This window comes from Heterodontus francisci, chromosome 39 (genome assembly GCF_036365525.1).
Source record: "Heterodontus francisci isolate sHetFra1 chromosome 39, sHetFra1.hap1, whole genome shotgun sequence".
Taxonomy (NCBI): domain Eukaryota; kingdom Metazoa; phylum Chordata; class Chondrichthyes; order Heterodontiformes; family Heterodontidae; genus Heterodontus; species Heterodontus francisci.
The window spans coordinates 34,118,195-34,133,646 of NC_090409.1; the positions used below are offsets into that span (position 1 = coordinate 34,118,195).

Here is a 15,452-nt window from a genome sequence, read left to right on the forward strand (position 1 = left end):
TGATCATTGCCTCCAATAAGAGAGAATCCAACCATCTGCCCTTGACATTTGGTGTTTATGTACCGGGGGGCTTGATGCACCTGCAGACAAACGTGGATGAGGGAGACGAGACGTTGGGTACATTTTTCACTCTTTTATCCAGAGGTTTGAACGTTGTGTTCCAGTAGACACAGTCCATTTTCAAACTCCAGATAAAGCAGAAGATGTTGGAAATCTGAAACAAAACAGAAAATGCTGGACCACCACAGCACAGGAGTGGGGTATGGGCCAGACCTGCGCCATGGACAGCAACACTAAGAGTGCCTTACACTTGATGACCAGGTTCTTACCTGCACTGAAGAGAGAATGAAGCGCCCACATGCCATGTTTCTGTTTCACCATGGCTATACGCTTCTTCCAGTTTTTGGGACACGCCCTGGGCCTTCTGAATCATATCCCCAGCACCTTCAGGTCACCTGACCTGATAGTGAAGGGGACAAAGGATCAGTCAATCCAGTTACCAAAGAACATGGCCTCGCACTTGTCGTGATTAACTTTGGCTCCTGAGGCCAGTTCAAACTCATTAGCCTGTGAAATGACAAGAACCGAGCAGAAGATGGCGGTGTCATCCATGTACAGGAAGGCTTTCACGTAAGTGCCGCCGCTGCCTGGGATTGTCACTGCTCTTATGCCCACATTCTTTCTGCTGGTAAAGGTTCAGTACAGCAAACAAACAAGATGAGGGAAAGGAGACGCCCTGCCTGGGACAGCCCTGCCTGACTCCCAAGTTTAATTGGAAAACTTTCTAATTACTACCCATTTATTGAAACTGCGCTACTGATGTTTGTGTAGCGCAGTTTGATCCAATTGTGGATTCCTTCCACAAACCCAATTTTGGAGAGCATGTTCATCATGTAGACATGTGGTATCTGTCAAAAGCCTTCTCCTGGTCCAAGCTGATGAAGCAAGGGTCCATACATAGGTGACCGTATCCCTGAGGCATTGAGATCTTATGCCAGGGTTACAACATGATTCTATCTCCCTATCTCTGTAGCCTCATCCAGCCCTATAAGCCTTAGAGTTGTCTGCATTCTTCTGATTCTGGGCATTTGGCATCCCCTATTTTAATTGCTCTATGCTTGGCCCTAGGCTCTGGCATTCCCTCCTTCCAAAACCATAACCTATATCATTTCTAATCTTTGTCAGTCCGGATGTTAGATCACAGTCCTGAAACGTTAACTCTGTTTCTCTCTCCACAGATGCTGCCTGACCCGCTGAGTATTTCCAGCATTTTCTTTTTTGTTTCAGATTTCCAACATTTGCAGTATTTTGCTTTTTTGCACAATTTCTCTTTGCTGTTCAACTGGAAGCATTAACAGCTCCTTAAAAATGTTTCTTTTCTTTTCCTTTTCTTCCCCCTTTAATCGCACAGAGGACCTTGCAAACAATGTCAGCACATTCTTCACTAACCTTTTTTTCCCTTTGCTGTATAAGTTGTTCATTTGCCTTTTCACAAAGTGATAAATCTCAGCCCATATGTGACTGTTGCCTCTTTGTTCAAATATCCAGTGTTTTGAATTCCATCTACATTAATACAACACATTGCTCCACATGGTAAGGACTAAAGCTGGTTAGATCCAACATTTTACATTTCATCCTCTCTGTTTAAATTGACACTTTTTATAAGCTGATTCACACATGAGAACTAAGGAATATCTAATTAGGCAATAGGTACTAATTTGTCTTTTGGTTGCAGTAAGATTTATTCATTGAAACGTGTATGTCCAAACCTCATTGCTTCAATGAAGCAAGGATAATTTATTATGAGTTTATTTACCTGGAGAAGTACACTTGAAATAATTTGACCTTTTAGAGACAGAACTTGTAAGAAAAATGATAGGCAGTGATATTTATCAGCTCATGTTGCATAGACATCTGCTTATTTACAAAATAATCTTAAATGAAAGAACTCTTTTGCACTTACACACCATTGAATTAAGATAACACTACCCATTGCTATTAAGTCTATTGCTAGTGATATCATCTATACCAGCTTCATGTAAGCAGTATGAGAATAGTTTTGTGATACTTCAGCGGGAGCTTGGGATTAAACTGCTGTTTAATATTTGCCATGAAGTTAATTATTTAATTTTTAGATCCCAAAAACTGGAAATCTGGTTTTGTGGAAAAGCGTAAATGAGCAAATCAAAATATAATTTTGCAGAAATTTTCCTTCAAAATAATAAATTGTGATCCAACATTGGTACAATTTGTGCAGGACAGAAACAGTCCAGTGGGTGATTTTACAGTAAATGTTGTCTCTACAATTTGTTGACTTAAGTTTATATACCAGTGTGATTGATAGTGTGTAGAAAACACATGGGTGTGTAGTTTCTGTGGTGGTGGTCTTCATATTTATACAGTCCGCTACTGCTTTTCATTTTAGCATAATTTTATTGCAATCCATTTGTGCACTTATTTTAGATGGACCAGATCTCCCTAATATATCCACTAACCCTGATTTACCTCTTTACATTACTAGAAGAACTGTTACTTTTTCATGTTCTGTGGACTCAAGCCCACCCACTGAATTGGAATGGTATCTGAATGGTACCTCTCTTCAACAAAAAGAGCAACAACTTATCATTGATAGCATTACTTTAAATGACAGTGGAAATTATACCTGTCAGGCCTTTAACAATGTAACCAAAAGGTACAGTGCCTTAACTAAACAAATAGCTGTAATAGGTAGGTAACACATTTCTCCATTTTATTAGATTTGTTTGTTGTCCACCAGTGGAATGGTGAAGCTGTCTAATAGTTAATTCTACAAATAGACTGAACTTGAATAGGTCATTGATTAAGAAAATGGAGTTCCTCGGTCCTGTTTTGTGATAAACTTCTGGCTATCAATGTATCGGTTACACTAACAAACATTTCTAAATAATCTTCAAATTGATGCTATAAGAATCAAATTATCAAATAGTTTTAATCCTTAATCTGTCTCCCACTTTCTTACTTATACATTTCTAACTGGAGACTTTGACATTGAATATAGGAGAGATAGAGACACACTCACATATCAAGGGTGGAAGCTGTTTCGTATTTTGCTTCTTAAAGGATCTTAAAAGGACCTGCATTCGCCAAGAACTTTCATTCTAATTGGTTTTCCAAATGTCTATCAAATCTCCCTGTCGCCTTCTCTACTGTAAGGAGAACAACACCAGCTTCTCCATTATATCCACATAATTGTACACCCTCAACTCTGGACCCATTCTAGTAAATCTCTTCTGCACCCTCTGCAAAGCCATTCAGCTTTCAGAAAATTAACATTTAAATATAACATTCCACAAATATATTAATTTAAGAACATTTAGGAGGTGAAATGTTACTTTGGGGACACAAAATGGTTGTTATTGCATCTGGCACCCATTACACGTTCCATCCCGAATTCACTTCCATTGACTTGGTGACCACCACCAATTATTGATGCTGCAAATACACAAGAATCATTTTACTCAAAATAAAATTTAAACAAAGGTTCCTCTAAAAAGTAAGTTCCTTCCACAGTTCTTTTCTCCTTCTAAACAACTCTTATTCTTCAATAAACTATTATTTTTCTGTGAATTCTTCAGCCTCACTAATTTATCACCAATTCATGAGTGTTATTTATGTTTTTGTAAACCAATAACACCTATAATTGCAGAATTTAGTTATCCGTATATCAGATTTAACAACGTTAAATTAGATCTAGTTTGTCTGGTTTCTAGTTGAATATCAGATCGAATTGGAATTAAGTCATTAAAGAAGAAAAGTGACGTGTTTAAGAAGATGAATTTATTACCGGAACAACCGCTGAATGAGGTGTAGAAAATGATGTAACCCGTTTCCTTTTTAATTGTATTTACAGAACCAGTTATAACCGTCACTGTATCATCCAACAATTCAAAACCAGTGGAAAACATCGATACCATTTTACTAACTTGTCACGCCTTGGGCTTTGTACAATCACGGATATGGTATAAGGATAATCACACGATCCAGGATAATGACAGAATACTAACATCTCCGGACAATGTTACACTGACTATACTCCGTGTTAACAGAAAGGATTCAGGAATATACAAATGTAATGCAAGCAATGATTTTAGCAGAGATTCTGGAGATACTGTCCTGCAAATTAATTGTAAGCACACAGGGAGCTCAAAACAGTAGTTTGTATTTAATATTAGTGACTATCTTAGTTACACAGAAACCACATACTTGATGTTTTTTTTTAATAGATGGACCAGAGAATGTCATTATTGCACCCCCAGGGCCAATTTGGGCTGAACAGGGGGAACCTCTTGAATTTAATTGTTCTGCTCTATCAGTCCCAGCTGGTGCATATGAATGGTACAATGGGACTAGGCTGTTAAAGACAGGACAAATTTACAACATTGACTCAATAAGCTCGAATCATGCTGGGAATTATACTTGTCAGGTTAATAACATCATAACCCAAAAAAGCAGTAATGCTACTGTACAGGTAACTGTCCAAGGTAAGTAAATATTTCACTGCACTTTTTATTACTTTGAAACTTTTACCAGAACTGTAACTGTGAATGCATTTCCTTCATCTGAAATAGTCTGATGTACTGTTCTAGCTGCCTAAGGGATAAGGAAATTCTGAGTAAGATTTTGATCAGGGTATGTTATCCAGGGATATGTAAACTATTCTAAAGAGAATAGTCCAAATGTTCTCATACATAATGTAATATGATTTGTTCTTGTTCTTTGGCCTCCTTATCTCAAGAGACAATGGATAAGCGCCTGGAGGTGGTCAGTGGTTTGTGAAGCAGCGCCTGGAGTGGCTATAAAGGCCAATTCTAGAGTGACAGGCTCTTCCACAGGTGCTGCAGAGAAATTTGTTTGTCGGGGCTGTTACACAGTTGGTTCTCCCCTTGCGCCTCTGTCTTTTTTCCTGCCAACTACTAAGTCTCTTCGACTCGCCACACTTTAGCCCCGTCTTTATGGCTGCCCGCCAGCTCTGGCGGACGCTGGCAACTGACTCCCACGACTTGTGATCAATGTCACAGGATTTCATGTCGCGTTTGCAGACGTCTTTAAAGCGGAGACATGGACGGCCGGTGGGTCTGATACCAGTGGCGAGCTCGCTGTACAATGTGTCTTTGGGGATCCTGCCATCTTCCATGCGGCTCACATGGCCAAGCCATCTCAAGCGCCGTTGACTCAGTAGTGTGTATGATGTGTCATGTATATAATTCTTGTGTTATCAGCACATACACATTCATTTGTGCATGTGTAACTTTTTGTTTCACAAGGGCACTCGATTCTAGTCGATGCCCAGAAATAGCCTGTCCACATTATCCCAAATACTGCCTTGTTTTGTGACTTCACTGTCCCTGCTATTTCCCCTTAAATTTTCAACTGTTGCTTGAAATGTGTATCTAGCTCCCGCTTCGGTGTCATGATTGAATAAGGAACAGTAGCTCCATATTTTAATAATCTTTGCATGAGTAATCGATTATCACCTTCTCCTTTTTGGTTTCTAGATCAAAACTAATGTCGATGCACCGTTTCCTAGTTTATGGAAATGAGACTGCAGTCTTTCTCTATTTAAACTCCTTTCACAATTTTGAGCACTTGCATTCTCTCCTGCCTTAATCTTCGCAGTTGCAGTGAAAAAAATCTAGATTTTGAATCCTTCAGCTTATCTATATCCTTTCATTATTTCCCAGTTATACCCAGAACTGCACACAATGCTCTATAACCAAACGTTGGTTAATGCATTGTGAAGACTTTTCGTCACCTCATTGATTTTTGCATTCAATAGATTTAGGTGCATAAAACCTAGAATATTATTTGTGGAGTTTAAATCCTGCTTTTAGATAATTGTGTAGCTGCACCACAACAGAACTCAGTTCCTGCTCTTCTTCTTTCTTTGGCCTCCTTGGCTCGAGAGACAATGGGTAAGCGCCTGGAGGTGGTCAGCGGTTTGTGAAGCAGCGCCTGGAGTGGCTATAAAGGCCAATTCTAGAGTGACAGACTCTTCCACAGGTGCTGCAGATAAAATTGGCTGTCGGGGCTGTTACACGGTTGGCTCTCCCCTTGCGCTTCTGTCTTTTTTCCTGCCAACTGCTCGGTCCCTTCGACTCGCCACACTTTAGCCCCGCCATTGTGGCTGCCCGCCAACTCTGGCGATCACTGGCAACTGACTCCCACGACTTGTGATCAATGTTACAGGACTTCATGTTGCGTTTGCAGACGTCTTTAAAGTGGAGACATGGACAGCCAGTGGGTCTGATACCAGTGGCGAGCTCGCTGTGCAGTGTGTCCTTGGGGATCCTGCCATCTTCCATGTGGCTCACATGTCCAAGCCATCTCAAGCTCCGCTGGCTCAGTAGGGTGTATATGCTGGGGATGTTGGCCACCTCGAGGACTTCTGTGTTGGAGATACAGTCCTGCCACCTGGTGCCAAGGATTCGCCGGAGGCAGCAAAGATGGAATGAATTGAGACGGCGCTCTTGGCTGACGTACGTTGTCCAGGCCTCGCTGCCGTAGAGCAAGGTACTGAGGACACAGGCTTGATACACTCAGACTTTTGTGTTCCGTGTCAGTGCGCCATTTTCCCACACTCTCTTGGACATAGCAGTGGAAGCCTTTCCCATGCGCTTGTTGATTTCTGCATCGAGAGACAGGTTACTGGTGATAGTTGAGCCTAGGTAGGTGAACTCTTGAATCACTTCCAGAGCATGGTCGCCGATATTGATGGATGGAACATTTCTGACGTCCTGTCCCATGATGTTCGTTTTCTTGAGGTTGATGGTTCGGCCAAATTCGTTGCAGGCAGCCGCAAACCTGTCGATGAGACTCTGCAGACACTCTTCAGTGTGAGATGTTAATGCAGCATCGTCAGCAAAGAGGAGTTCCCTGATGAGGACTTTCCGTACTTTGGTCTTCGCTCTTAGGCGGACAAGGTTGAACAACCTGCCACCTGATCTTGTGTGGAGGAAAATTCCTTCTTCAGAGGACTTGAACGTGTGTGAGAGCAGCAGGGAGAAGAAAATCCCAAACAGTGTAGGTGCGAGAACACAGCCCTGTTTCACGCCACTCAGGATCGGAAAGGGGTCTGATGAGGCGCCGCTATGCTATATTGTGCCTTTCATATTGTCATGGAATGAGGTGATGATACTTAGTAGCTTTGGTGGACATCCGATCTTTTCTAGTAGTCTGAAGAGACCACGTCTGCTGACGAAGTCAAAGGCTTTGGTGAGATCAATGAAAGCAACGTAGAGGGGCATCTGTTGTTCGCGGCATTTCTCCTGTAGCTGGCGAAGGGAGAACAGCATGTCAATGGTGGATCTCTCTGCTCGAAAGCCACACTGTGCCTCAGGGTATACACGCTCAGCCAGCTTCTGGAGCCTGTTTAAAGCGACTCGAGCGAAGACCTTTCCCACTATGCTGAGCAGGGAGATTCCACGGTAGTTGTTGCAGTCAACACAGTCACCCTTGTTCTTAGAGAGGGTGATGATATTGGCATCGCACATGTCCTGTGGTACTGCTCCCTCGTCCCAGCACAGGTTGCATTTGATTAAGAATCTACCATTTAGCTTTCATTTCCTTTCAGTTCTTGGAGGGAAAATCGGGCATGGTGTGTAACAGGTGGTGGCTCTGCTATCGCTTGTTTTTACCAGTAGCTGAGGTTCCCAATCCCAGTGGCTTCAGTGTCAAGGAAAATGTGACTCAGACTAAAATGGACTATTGAATCAGTCTCACCAATTCTGCACATTGTTGAATACCTAATGCCAATTTCATCCAGTTTTTGATTGTGACAAGAAAATCCACCCGATTGCAAGACTCTGAGAATGGAAGATAAAAAAAAAAGTTTGAAAGATACGTTGCAGCTGAGACAACATTTTAGTTTGGGGAGTGACAAAGAACCTAATGCTTCGTGGAGTTTTGGAAGAAAACACGAACAACAACCGGGATTGTATTCAGTGCTGGGCTGGGCCAAGGAACAGCAAGAGCTGTAGAGAATAACGAAAAATGTATTGTGAGATCAACAGCATAGGGACTGAACTAACTTGTCAATCATGCAGTTACACAGACTTGTATTTAAATGAGGTGACTATTAACTGTGCCAGATTTAATCATGGCCATTTTTATTCTTTGTAATATTTGCAACTTGGAAACAGTCAAACACTATGGCAATAAAATATGAAATATATACACATTGCAACTGAAGTGTAATTCTTTCTGGCGTGTGACAATCACGTTCAATATTTTCCCTAATTGTATTTTCAGCTCAAACCAATGGCGACAATAATATCAGCAGCGGCGGCAAAGCAGGGATAGCGATTGCTGTTCTTCTTAGTCTGGGTTTGATCAGCGGGTTAATTGCATGGTTGGTCAGAAGGAAAGCAGGCAGGTAAATCTTGCACTCAAATTTTACCTGTACCGTGAGTAGTTTTGGATTAAAGTTAAGTAGGTTTTGTAAAAAGTTGTTTCCAAATATTTCTGTGTCACTGTTCAAATGTATATAGTTATAAGGTATATTCCTGCAGTTAATGATGATGGTTTATTTTTCAGACTGATCGAAATTTGCTGAATTATCTCCTCATTTTGGTATTATAACTGCTCCACTGTTGACTTAGTTTTGCATCTCCCAGCCTTCAAACTGTAGTACAGAGAATCATTTAGATTTCCAACAACTTTTCTCTTCTTCCACAATAACCCCATGTTTTGATATTTGACTATAAATAATAACATAAATAATCGTTTAACAATAAGGACACAATGTACAGCTTTATACTGGGAATCTCCAAGTTCTGTTTAAATGATTTGCTCTATCCCACTTCACCTGAAGATATATGAACCTGATTGCTGATCCAGAGATCGATTACAATGCATGAAATTTGTTCCCTCCAGTTAGCAGAACAGTTCTCATTCATCATTTATAAATAGAATTTCTGTTGCAGATCATATTTAATGAATCATTGCAATAAAATATCTTCTTGAAAAGTTCACATTTTGGTCTGTTGCATAACATTTGTTTAGGATGAAAGGTCCAACACAGGAGCAAAATGATACGAACATTAATTCAACAGTAAACCGTAAGTGAAATATTTCAGCATTTCCAGGTTGCTGTGTCAATGCAAATTGTAACAGTTTTTGTTGTTTCGAAATTTAATTTAACTAACCATATATCATACAGATTTTGAAGCTAAAGCTTTGTGTTTGCACCTACATGAGGATAACCTCACTGAACAAGCCCTCTTGCAAAAGAAATAATCGCATGCTGGTTTGGAACAAAGATGACATTAGCACATGTTTAACTCAATGTTCTGTTTAACACCGGTTTTCAACACAACACTAAATTGTGAATGGTGAAAGGAAACAATCCTTTATAACGTCCAATCTCCTTCTGTCTCTATTTTCACGTGATTTTCTCATCTTGCATAAACTTGTGTATTCCTTTTAACAGCTCAAGACCTAATCGATTTATCCAGACATACAGAGTTGTCCATGAGATGGAAGTTTTACTGAGGCTAAAACATTTGTTGTTTACTAATCAGGCGCTCCATTTGTAATGCCACTCAGCTCCACTAACACCCACATAATGAAGTATTGGGGATAATTTTTCCCTTGTGTCTGAGTGATAGCGAATTGGCAGCCCATTTTATATCTCTCCCGATTTATCTTGAAAAATATAGGCCGGAATTTTAAGGTGGATGGACGGGAGCTGGACTCTGATGTGAAAGTCGTTGGCGAACCCACTTCTGCCTAGCCCGAAAATCCGTCCTGTATTTTATGGATCCCCAGGCTTTAGTTGTCCCGAGGCGGGACTTGCATCCACTTGAGGGAGGAGGTCCCGCCTCAGTGAGCTGCCAGCCAATCAGTGGGCCGGCAGGAGTGGTTGTCACTGCTGGGATTGCAGCCAAGCCGATGCCATGGATCGAGGAGGGAAGGTAGGTAGGGGCATGCCTCACCAGGGGGATCGGTCCTTCCCTGGTGAGGCTGGAGTGGTGCTCTGGGGGGAGGGGAGGTGTCTTGGGCCCCAAGGTAGGTTGGGAGGCAGGGGGTGACCCTCAATCGGGCACCCTATGCCCGACTGCCATGCCCCCACGAAAAGGCAAGCAGCTATCACTGGGTGGCCTTTCACATCTCCGGCACACCCGCTTGCCTTGGGAGGCGGGCGAGGGCCCTTAAAGGGCCATTAAGTGGCCACATAAGGGTCTTGATTGGCCGCGGGCGGGAGGGTGGGCCGTTTCCCACCCCCCCGCCCCGTCCCCCCCGCCACCTGACCTCTGTAAACTTGTCCAGAGGCAGAATCGGGTCGGGTAGGCCTCCCGGAGCCTGCCGCTCAATTTTACGCCGCCCGCATGCCACCATCTGACCCGCTGTTCCGGCCATAAATTGGGATTCCGACTCGCTATCTCATTTCACACGATCGCACAAAGTCAAAATGACCCTTGTTATTTGGTAGATTGACTTGATTTGTATTCCTTGATTAAGTCTGTTCCAGCTGTACCCTTTAATCATAAAATTAATCTTACTACCCCAGTAACCTTTAAGTTGGTAAGCACAGAATCCACTCAAAAAAACAGCAACAGAAGAAAAAGAACGAAAAGCTGTAATTTCTTCCCATATAAATCATTTGTTCTAATTCTGATGGGATCTAGAATGGTTCATTGATCTGATCTGGAATGTACTGCCTGAAAGGGTGGTTGAAGCAAATTCACTGGTAACTTTCAAAAGGGAATTGGATGAATACCTTATGGGAAAATTATTTGCAAGGTGATGGCAAAAGGGCTGGTGAATCAGATTAACTTGACAGCTCTTTCAAAGTGCTGATATTGGCACGATGGGCTGAAGGGTTTCTTTCTATGCTGTGTTATTCCATGATTATATGATGATATTTTCAGGACTGATTATACGTTTTGTATTCTCACAGACATTTATGCTACAGTCATTGAGAATTCAGTAAGGCCCGATGAAAATACCCCAGGAACGCAAAAGGTTGGTATAATTGTATTAACATCATCACATTGGTGAACTCATTAAACTAAAGACAATTTATGCTCATTTACAACCATCACAACCACAGAGGGTGGCGGGGGGGCGGTGAGGGGGGGAATCCTCGGTTGAGGATAAAGGACGGTTGACAGAAATGGGCCTTCAACCATGTCTGGCTCATTTCCTGCACTTCTGTCCTCACCCCTTCCCCTCCCTCCCAGACCGTGACCGGGTTCCCCTTGTCCTCACTTTCCACCTCACCAGCTTGTGTACCTGTTTACAACTTGTTTTTCCAAATTGTTTTTGTACAGGAGAGAGCTACACAACCACTTGATGAAAACTCTACGTACACGGTAAGGACATTATTTTATGTATTTCTTCAAAGCATTCACTTGCACTTAATTCTATATTTCACTTCAGTTCTCTGTTGTCACGCTGTATTTCTGTTAACTAACAACTACCTTTTTATTTTAACAGAAACTAAAACTGCAGGATCGGTCAGTTTATGATGAACTGGTGAGGTATGTGGGTAGAAAAATTTACAATTTTAACATTGACCATAGGGTTTTACAACAAATATAATTTCATAGCAGTTTTCCAGTGCTAGCTCACAAATGACCAGATATGGTGAGTTCAATTTCAGAACATTCCATGGTGAGCTTTGAACTCGAGACTTCTGGGTGGACGGTCCACTCAGATACTGTGCCCTTCTTGATAATAACGCATGTAGTTTGGGTTTATTGTGAATGTGCTGAATATTGATCTTCGGATCGTTTCCCTAAATGTTGTTGTTTTGAACCAAAGATTTCAGACATTGAACAGAATGCAAACAAAGTAACAACTGAGAATGCTGATTTCAGATAATTATTGTAACGTAGAGCTTCCAATTAGTGAGCTTCCCTGCTTCTAAAGATAACCTACTATTCTGTGCCAAGCACTAAAGATGTACGGTGGCATACTGGTATTGTGACTGGACTAGTAACCCAGAGACCCAGGTATTGCTCTGGGGACATGGGTTCGAATCCCACCGCAGCAGAAGGGGGAATTTGAATTCAATTAATAAATTTGGAACTTAAAGCTAGTCTAATGATGGCCATTGTTGATTGTTGTAAAAACCCATTAGGTTCACTAATGTCCTTTCGGGAAGGAAATCTGCTTTCCTTACCTGGTCTGGCCTGCATGTGACTCCAGATCCACAGCAATGTGGTTGACTCTTACATGCCCTTGAAATGGCCGAGCAAGCCACTCAGTTCAAGGGCAATTAGGGATGGGCAATAAATGCTGGCCTGGCCTGCGACGCCCACATCCCATGAAAGAATATATATTTTTTAAAAATTGTTTTGGGCTTTGGCAGACATCACATGATTTGGGGGTTTTGGAGACTCTAACATTCCAGATGAGGAGAGCAGGAAAATCAATGTTTATGCTCTTGATCAACACTGAAGACCCAGCTCGTAAAACATACCTGTGTTTGGGCCAATCAGATCATGTTTCTCCATGTGCTGTCAAGGCTCTACTCTTCTGTGCTAATCAATCCACAGCTGAACAACACCACTGAAGAGCCATTATTTTATACAGCTATGTTAAAACTACATTAAAGTTATCCCCTATGAGGCATGCATTCCAAGTGTACATGACACAAGAAAAAAATCCTAATTACTTCCAATTTTCAGCAGGCAAACAAGTTTCACCTCCTGACCACAGCTCACATTATCTTTTCCAGTACATTCAGTAGCTTTATGTAATATCTCACACCCAACAATCCACTCTAACCTTGCAGGAGCATAGATTGCACCTTCACATAAGCAATGAAATCTGTTGCTATTTCCCAAAAACAGGACATTTCACTGAAATTATACATACTTAGAATCAACATTATTTGTATATTTGTTTCCACAGGCAGTAACTTTATTGGTGACCAGGACACTGTCGATTTGTGACTTGTTGCAACAGAAGGACAGCAAATTCATGAAGATGTTGTTTCAAAGATACTTTTCTCATGTTCTTTGAAAATTCTTCTTCACTGCCACCCCCAAAATTCTCAACTGAACCATTCCTCATAGTAATGATTTCAATCTCCATCTTACCTCAGCTTTCCTTTTCTTCTCTGATTTCAGTCCTCTTCCAACCTCAGTACAACTATCCTTCCAAATGACTATAAATTGATATCCATTGCCACCACTCAACCTAGCATTGAACATGGCCTCTCTACTTCAATGTTCTCAATCATCTGCTTGTCCATCTCTGACTACTTGCCTTCCTGTTTTTCTTCTGGAAAAAGCCGTCCCTAAATTATTGTTCATGTCACTTTCAAACTTCTAACTGCCTTACCTTTGGTCTTCCATTCATGATGATGCATCTGCAGCTGTTGATGTTCTTGACCAATACTTTAGCTCCAAGTTTAATGCCCCTTGTTTCCAGGAAGAACTTTACTCTTTCCCATCCCAGTTGTTCCCCTTGGTATGGCACTACTCTTTGTTTCATCAGTGATTCAGGTATATGTGCTTCTGTACACAACTGGTTGAGCCATCCATAATCAGATCTCACTCAATCACAGCAAGCCACACTTTCCTGTGCTGAAACCGCCCATTACTCTGGGATCATTCTGGAGAACAATGATAAATCTCGGCTTCTGTTTGCCTCTCCTATCCACGTCCATCTTTTCTGCAACTCCATGTTTGAAACTCTCAAATCAGTTTTCCACCTTGAGAGATCAATGACACGGCCCTAGTCAATCACAAATGGCATCCTCTGTTACTTTGACCATCATGCATTTCCCTCCTCATCCTCCTCAATCTTCCTGCTGCCTATAACGGGTGAGCATTCCAACCTCCTCCAACACCTCTCCTCTGTTGTCTAGCTCAGTGGGAGAGCTGGTGCTTGATTTCACTCTTACCTATCAAATTGTAACCACAGCATCTGCAGCAGTGGCTTTGCTTCTCACCCCAAACTATTGCTTCTCAAGGCACTCAATGTCTATCTTTTACCACTTCCACTGACTCATCTTCATGCTGTCCCACATTGACATCATCCACAGGCATCCAGTCGGGTTTCACAAAGTGGCAACCTCCACCACCAGAAAGGACTAATGCATCAGGTGCTTGGGACCATCACCTCCAGGTCACACACCATCCTGACCTAGATATATGTACTGATTTCTTCATGGGTGCTGGGTCAAAATTCTGACATTCCTTACCAAACAGAACTATGGGTGTATTTTCACCTCTGGGACAGCGGTGCTTCAAGCAGAAGTGTCATTGTCACCTTTTCGAGGCCAACTCGGGATGAGTAATTCATGTTGGTCTTGTTAGCAATGCCCATTTCCCAGGAATAATTTTTAAAATTAAGATTTTATCCTCTTGGTCTTGATCCCCAAACAAGAGGCAACAGTTTCTCTGTACCTATCCTCTGAAATCCCTTTAACATGTTAAACACATCAACTAGATCATCCTGCAGTCTCGCATACTCAAGCAAATAGAAAACAGTGTTATACAACCGGTCCTCAGAATTCAACCATTTAGTCCCTGGTATCACTCTAGTCAACCTGCATGGTTTCTTCTCTTTGTACTGGATCCTCCTTGTGATAAGCACCAATATTCCATTGGACAGTTTGATTTTTGTAACTGTCTTTTAATGATTTGTGTACCTGGACTACTGAATAAATTTGTTGTTCTACATTTCCTGGTTCAGATCATATCTGGAATGCTGTGTATAGTGATGGGCACCCCACCTTAGAAAGGAGATTTTATGGATTTTGCAGTTGTCATGACAGCAAAATTGCACATGCACAGTTAAACACTGAATTGCTGTCAGTAATTCACTGATCCTCAACAGGGTGCACTGATGAAGTCCCCATTGATGAACATCTTTAGAAATCACTGAATGGATGTGAAATTCCACTTTTATGCTATTTGTCTTGCTGTAAAAAAACAAACCCTTGGAGAAGAGATGTCTTGTTGAAAGGTGTTTAACTGCAAACTGAGTACATGATTGTTGCCGAACCATCTCTCTGGCCCTAAAAATCTATTTTATGTTGTGGAATGTCAAATTTCTTCATTGTGAAAAAAATTCAACAGGTTTAATTTTTTTTTTTGAAGTCTGTGATATTTCAGCTTCTAACTTAATCCCATGTGTCTGACCCAATTTTTATTTTGCTGTCTGTAAAATACTTAAAAAAGTGAAATAAACAGTGTTTTTTACTTCCTGATTTGCTCTGTGTGAGAATTCTTTGATGTGATTGCTTAGCTTGCTTGATGACAGTATTGTTGCTGGATGCCTGTAATACCCTTCAGGTGACACCAGAATGAAATTTGCATCGAGGTTGGTAAAATCCATGCCACAGAGATTGCTGGATCCTTGTGGGCAGCTTTCTTCAGGTCCAGCAGTGAGTGCCCTCACTTCACAACTGACTGGGCAATTAGCTTTGGTAGAAATGTGGCACAGATTCACCAGAA

General features: G+C 41.6%; 3 protein-coding genes across 4 annotated transcripts in view; 2 read left to right on the plus strand and 1 right to left on the minus strand.

Annotated features, from left to right (window-relative positions):
• The window catches only part of LOC137352710 (carcinoembryonic antigen-related cell adhesion molecule 5-like), a 721,824-nt gene that overhangs the window by 213,379 nt on the left and 492,993 nt on the right, over nucleotides 1–15,452 (minus strand). The gene's annotated exons all lie outside the window — the stretch shown is intronic.
• LOC137352906 (uncharacterized) overlaps nucleotides 1–15,452 on the plus strand; it is a 227,969-nt gene that overhangs the window by 22,850 nt on the left and 189,667 nt on the right. The gene's annotated exons all lie outside the window — the stretch shown is intronic.
• LOC137352682 (carcinoembryonic antigen-related cell adhesion molecule 5-like) lies at nucleotides 900–11,448 on the plus strand. The gene is made up of 9 exons (XM_068018400.1): nucleotides 900–961; nucleotides 2,426–2,727; nucleotides 3,890–4,165; nucleotides 4,263–4,520; nucleotides 8,287–8,410; nucleotides 9,040–9,095; nucleotides 10,937–11,001; nucleotides 11,310–11,351; nucleotides 11,419–11,448. The coding sequence occupies exons 1-9, from the start codon at nucleotides 900–902 to the stop codon at nucleotides 11,446–11,448; spliced, it is 1,215 nt and encodes a 404-aa protein (XP_067874501.1).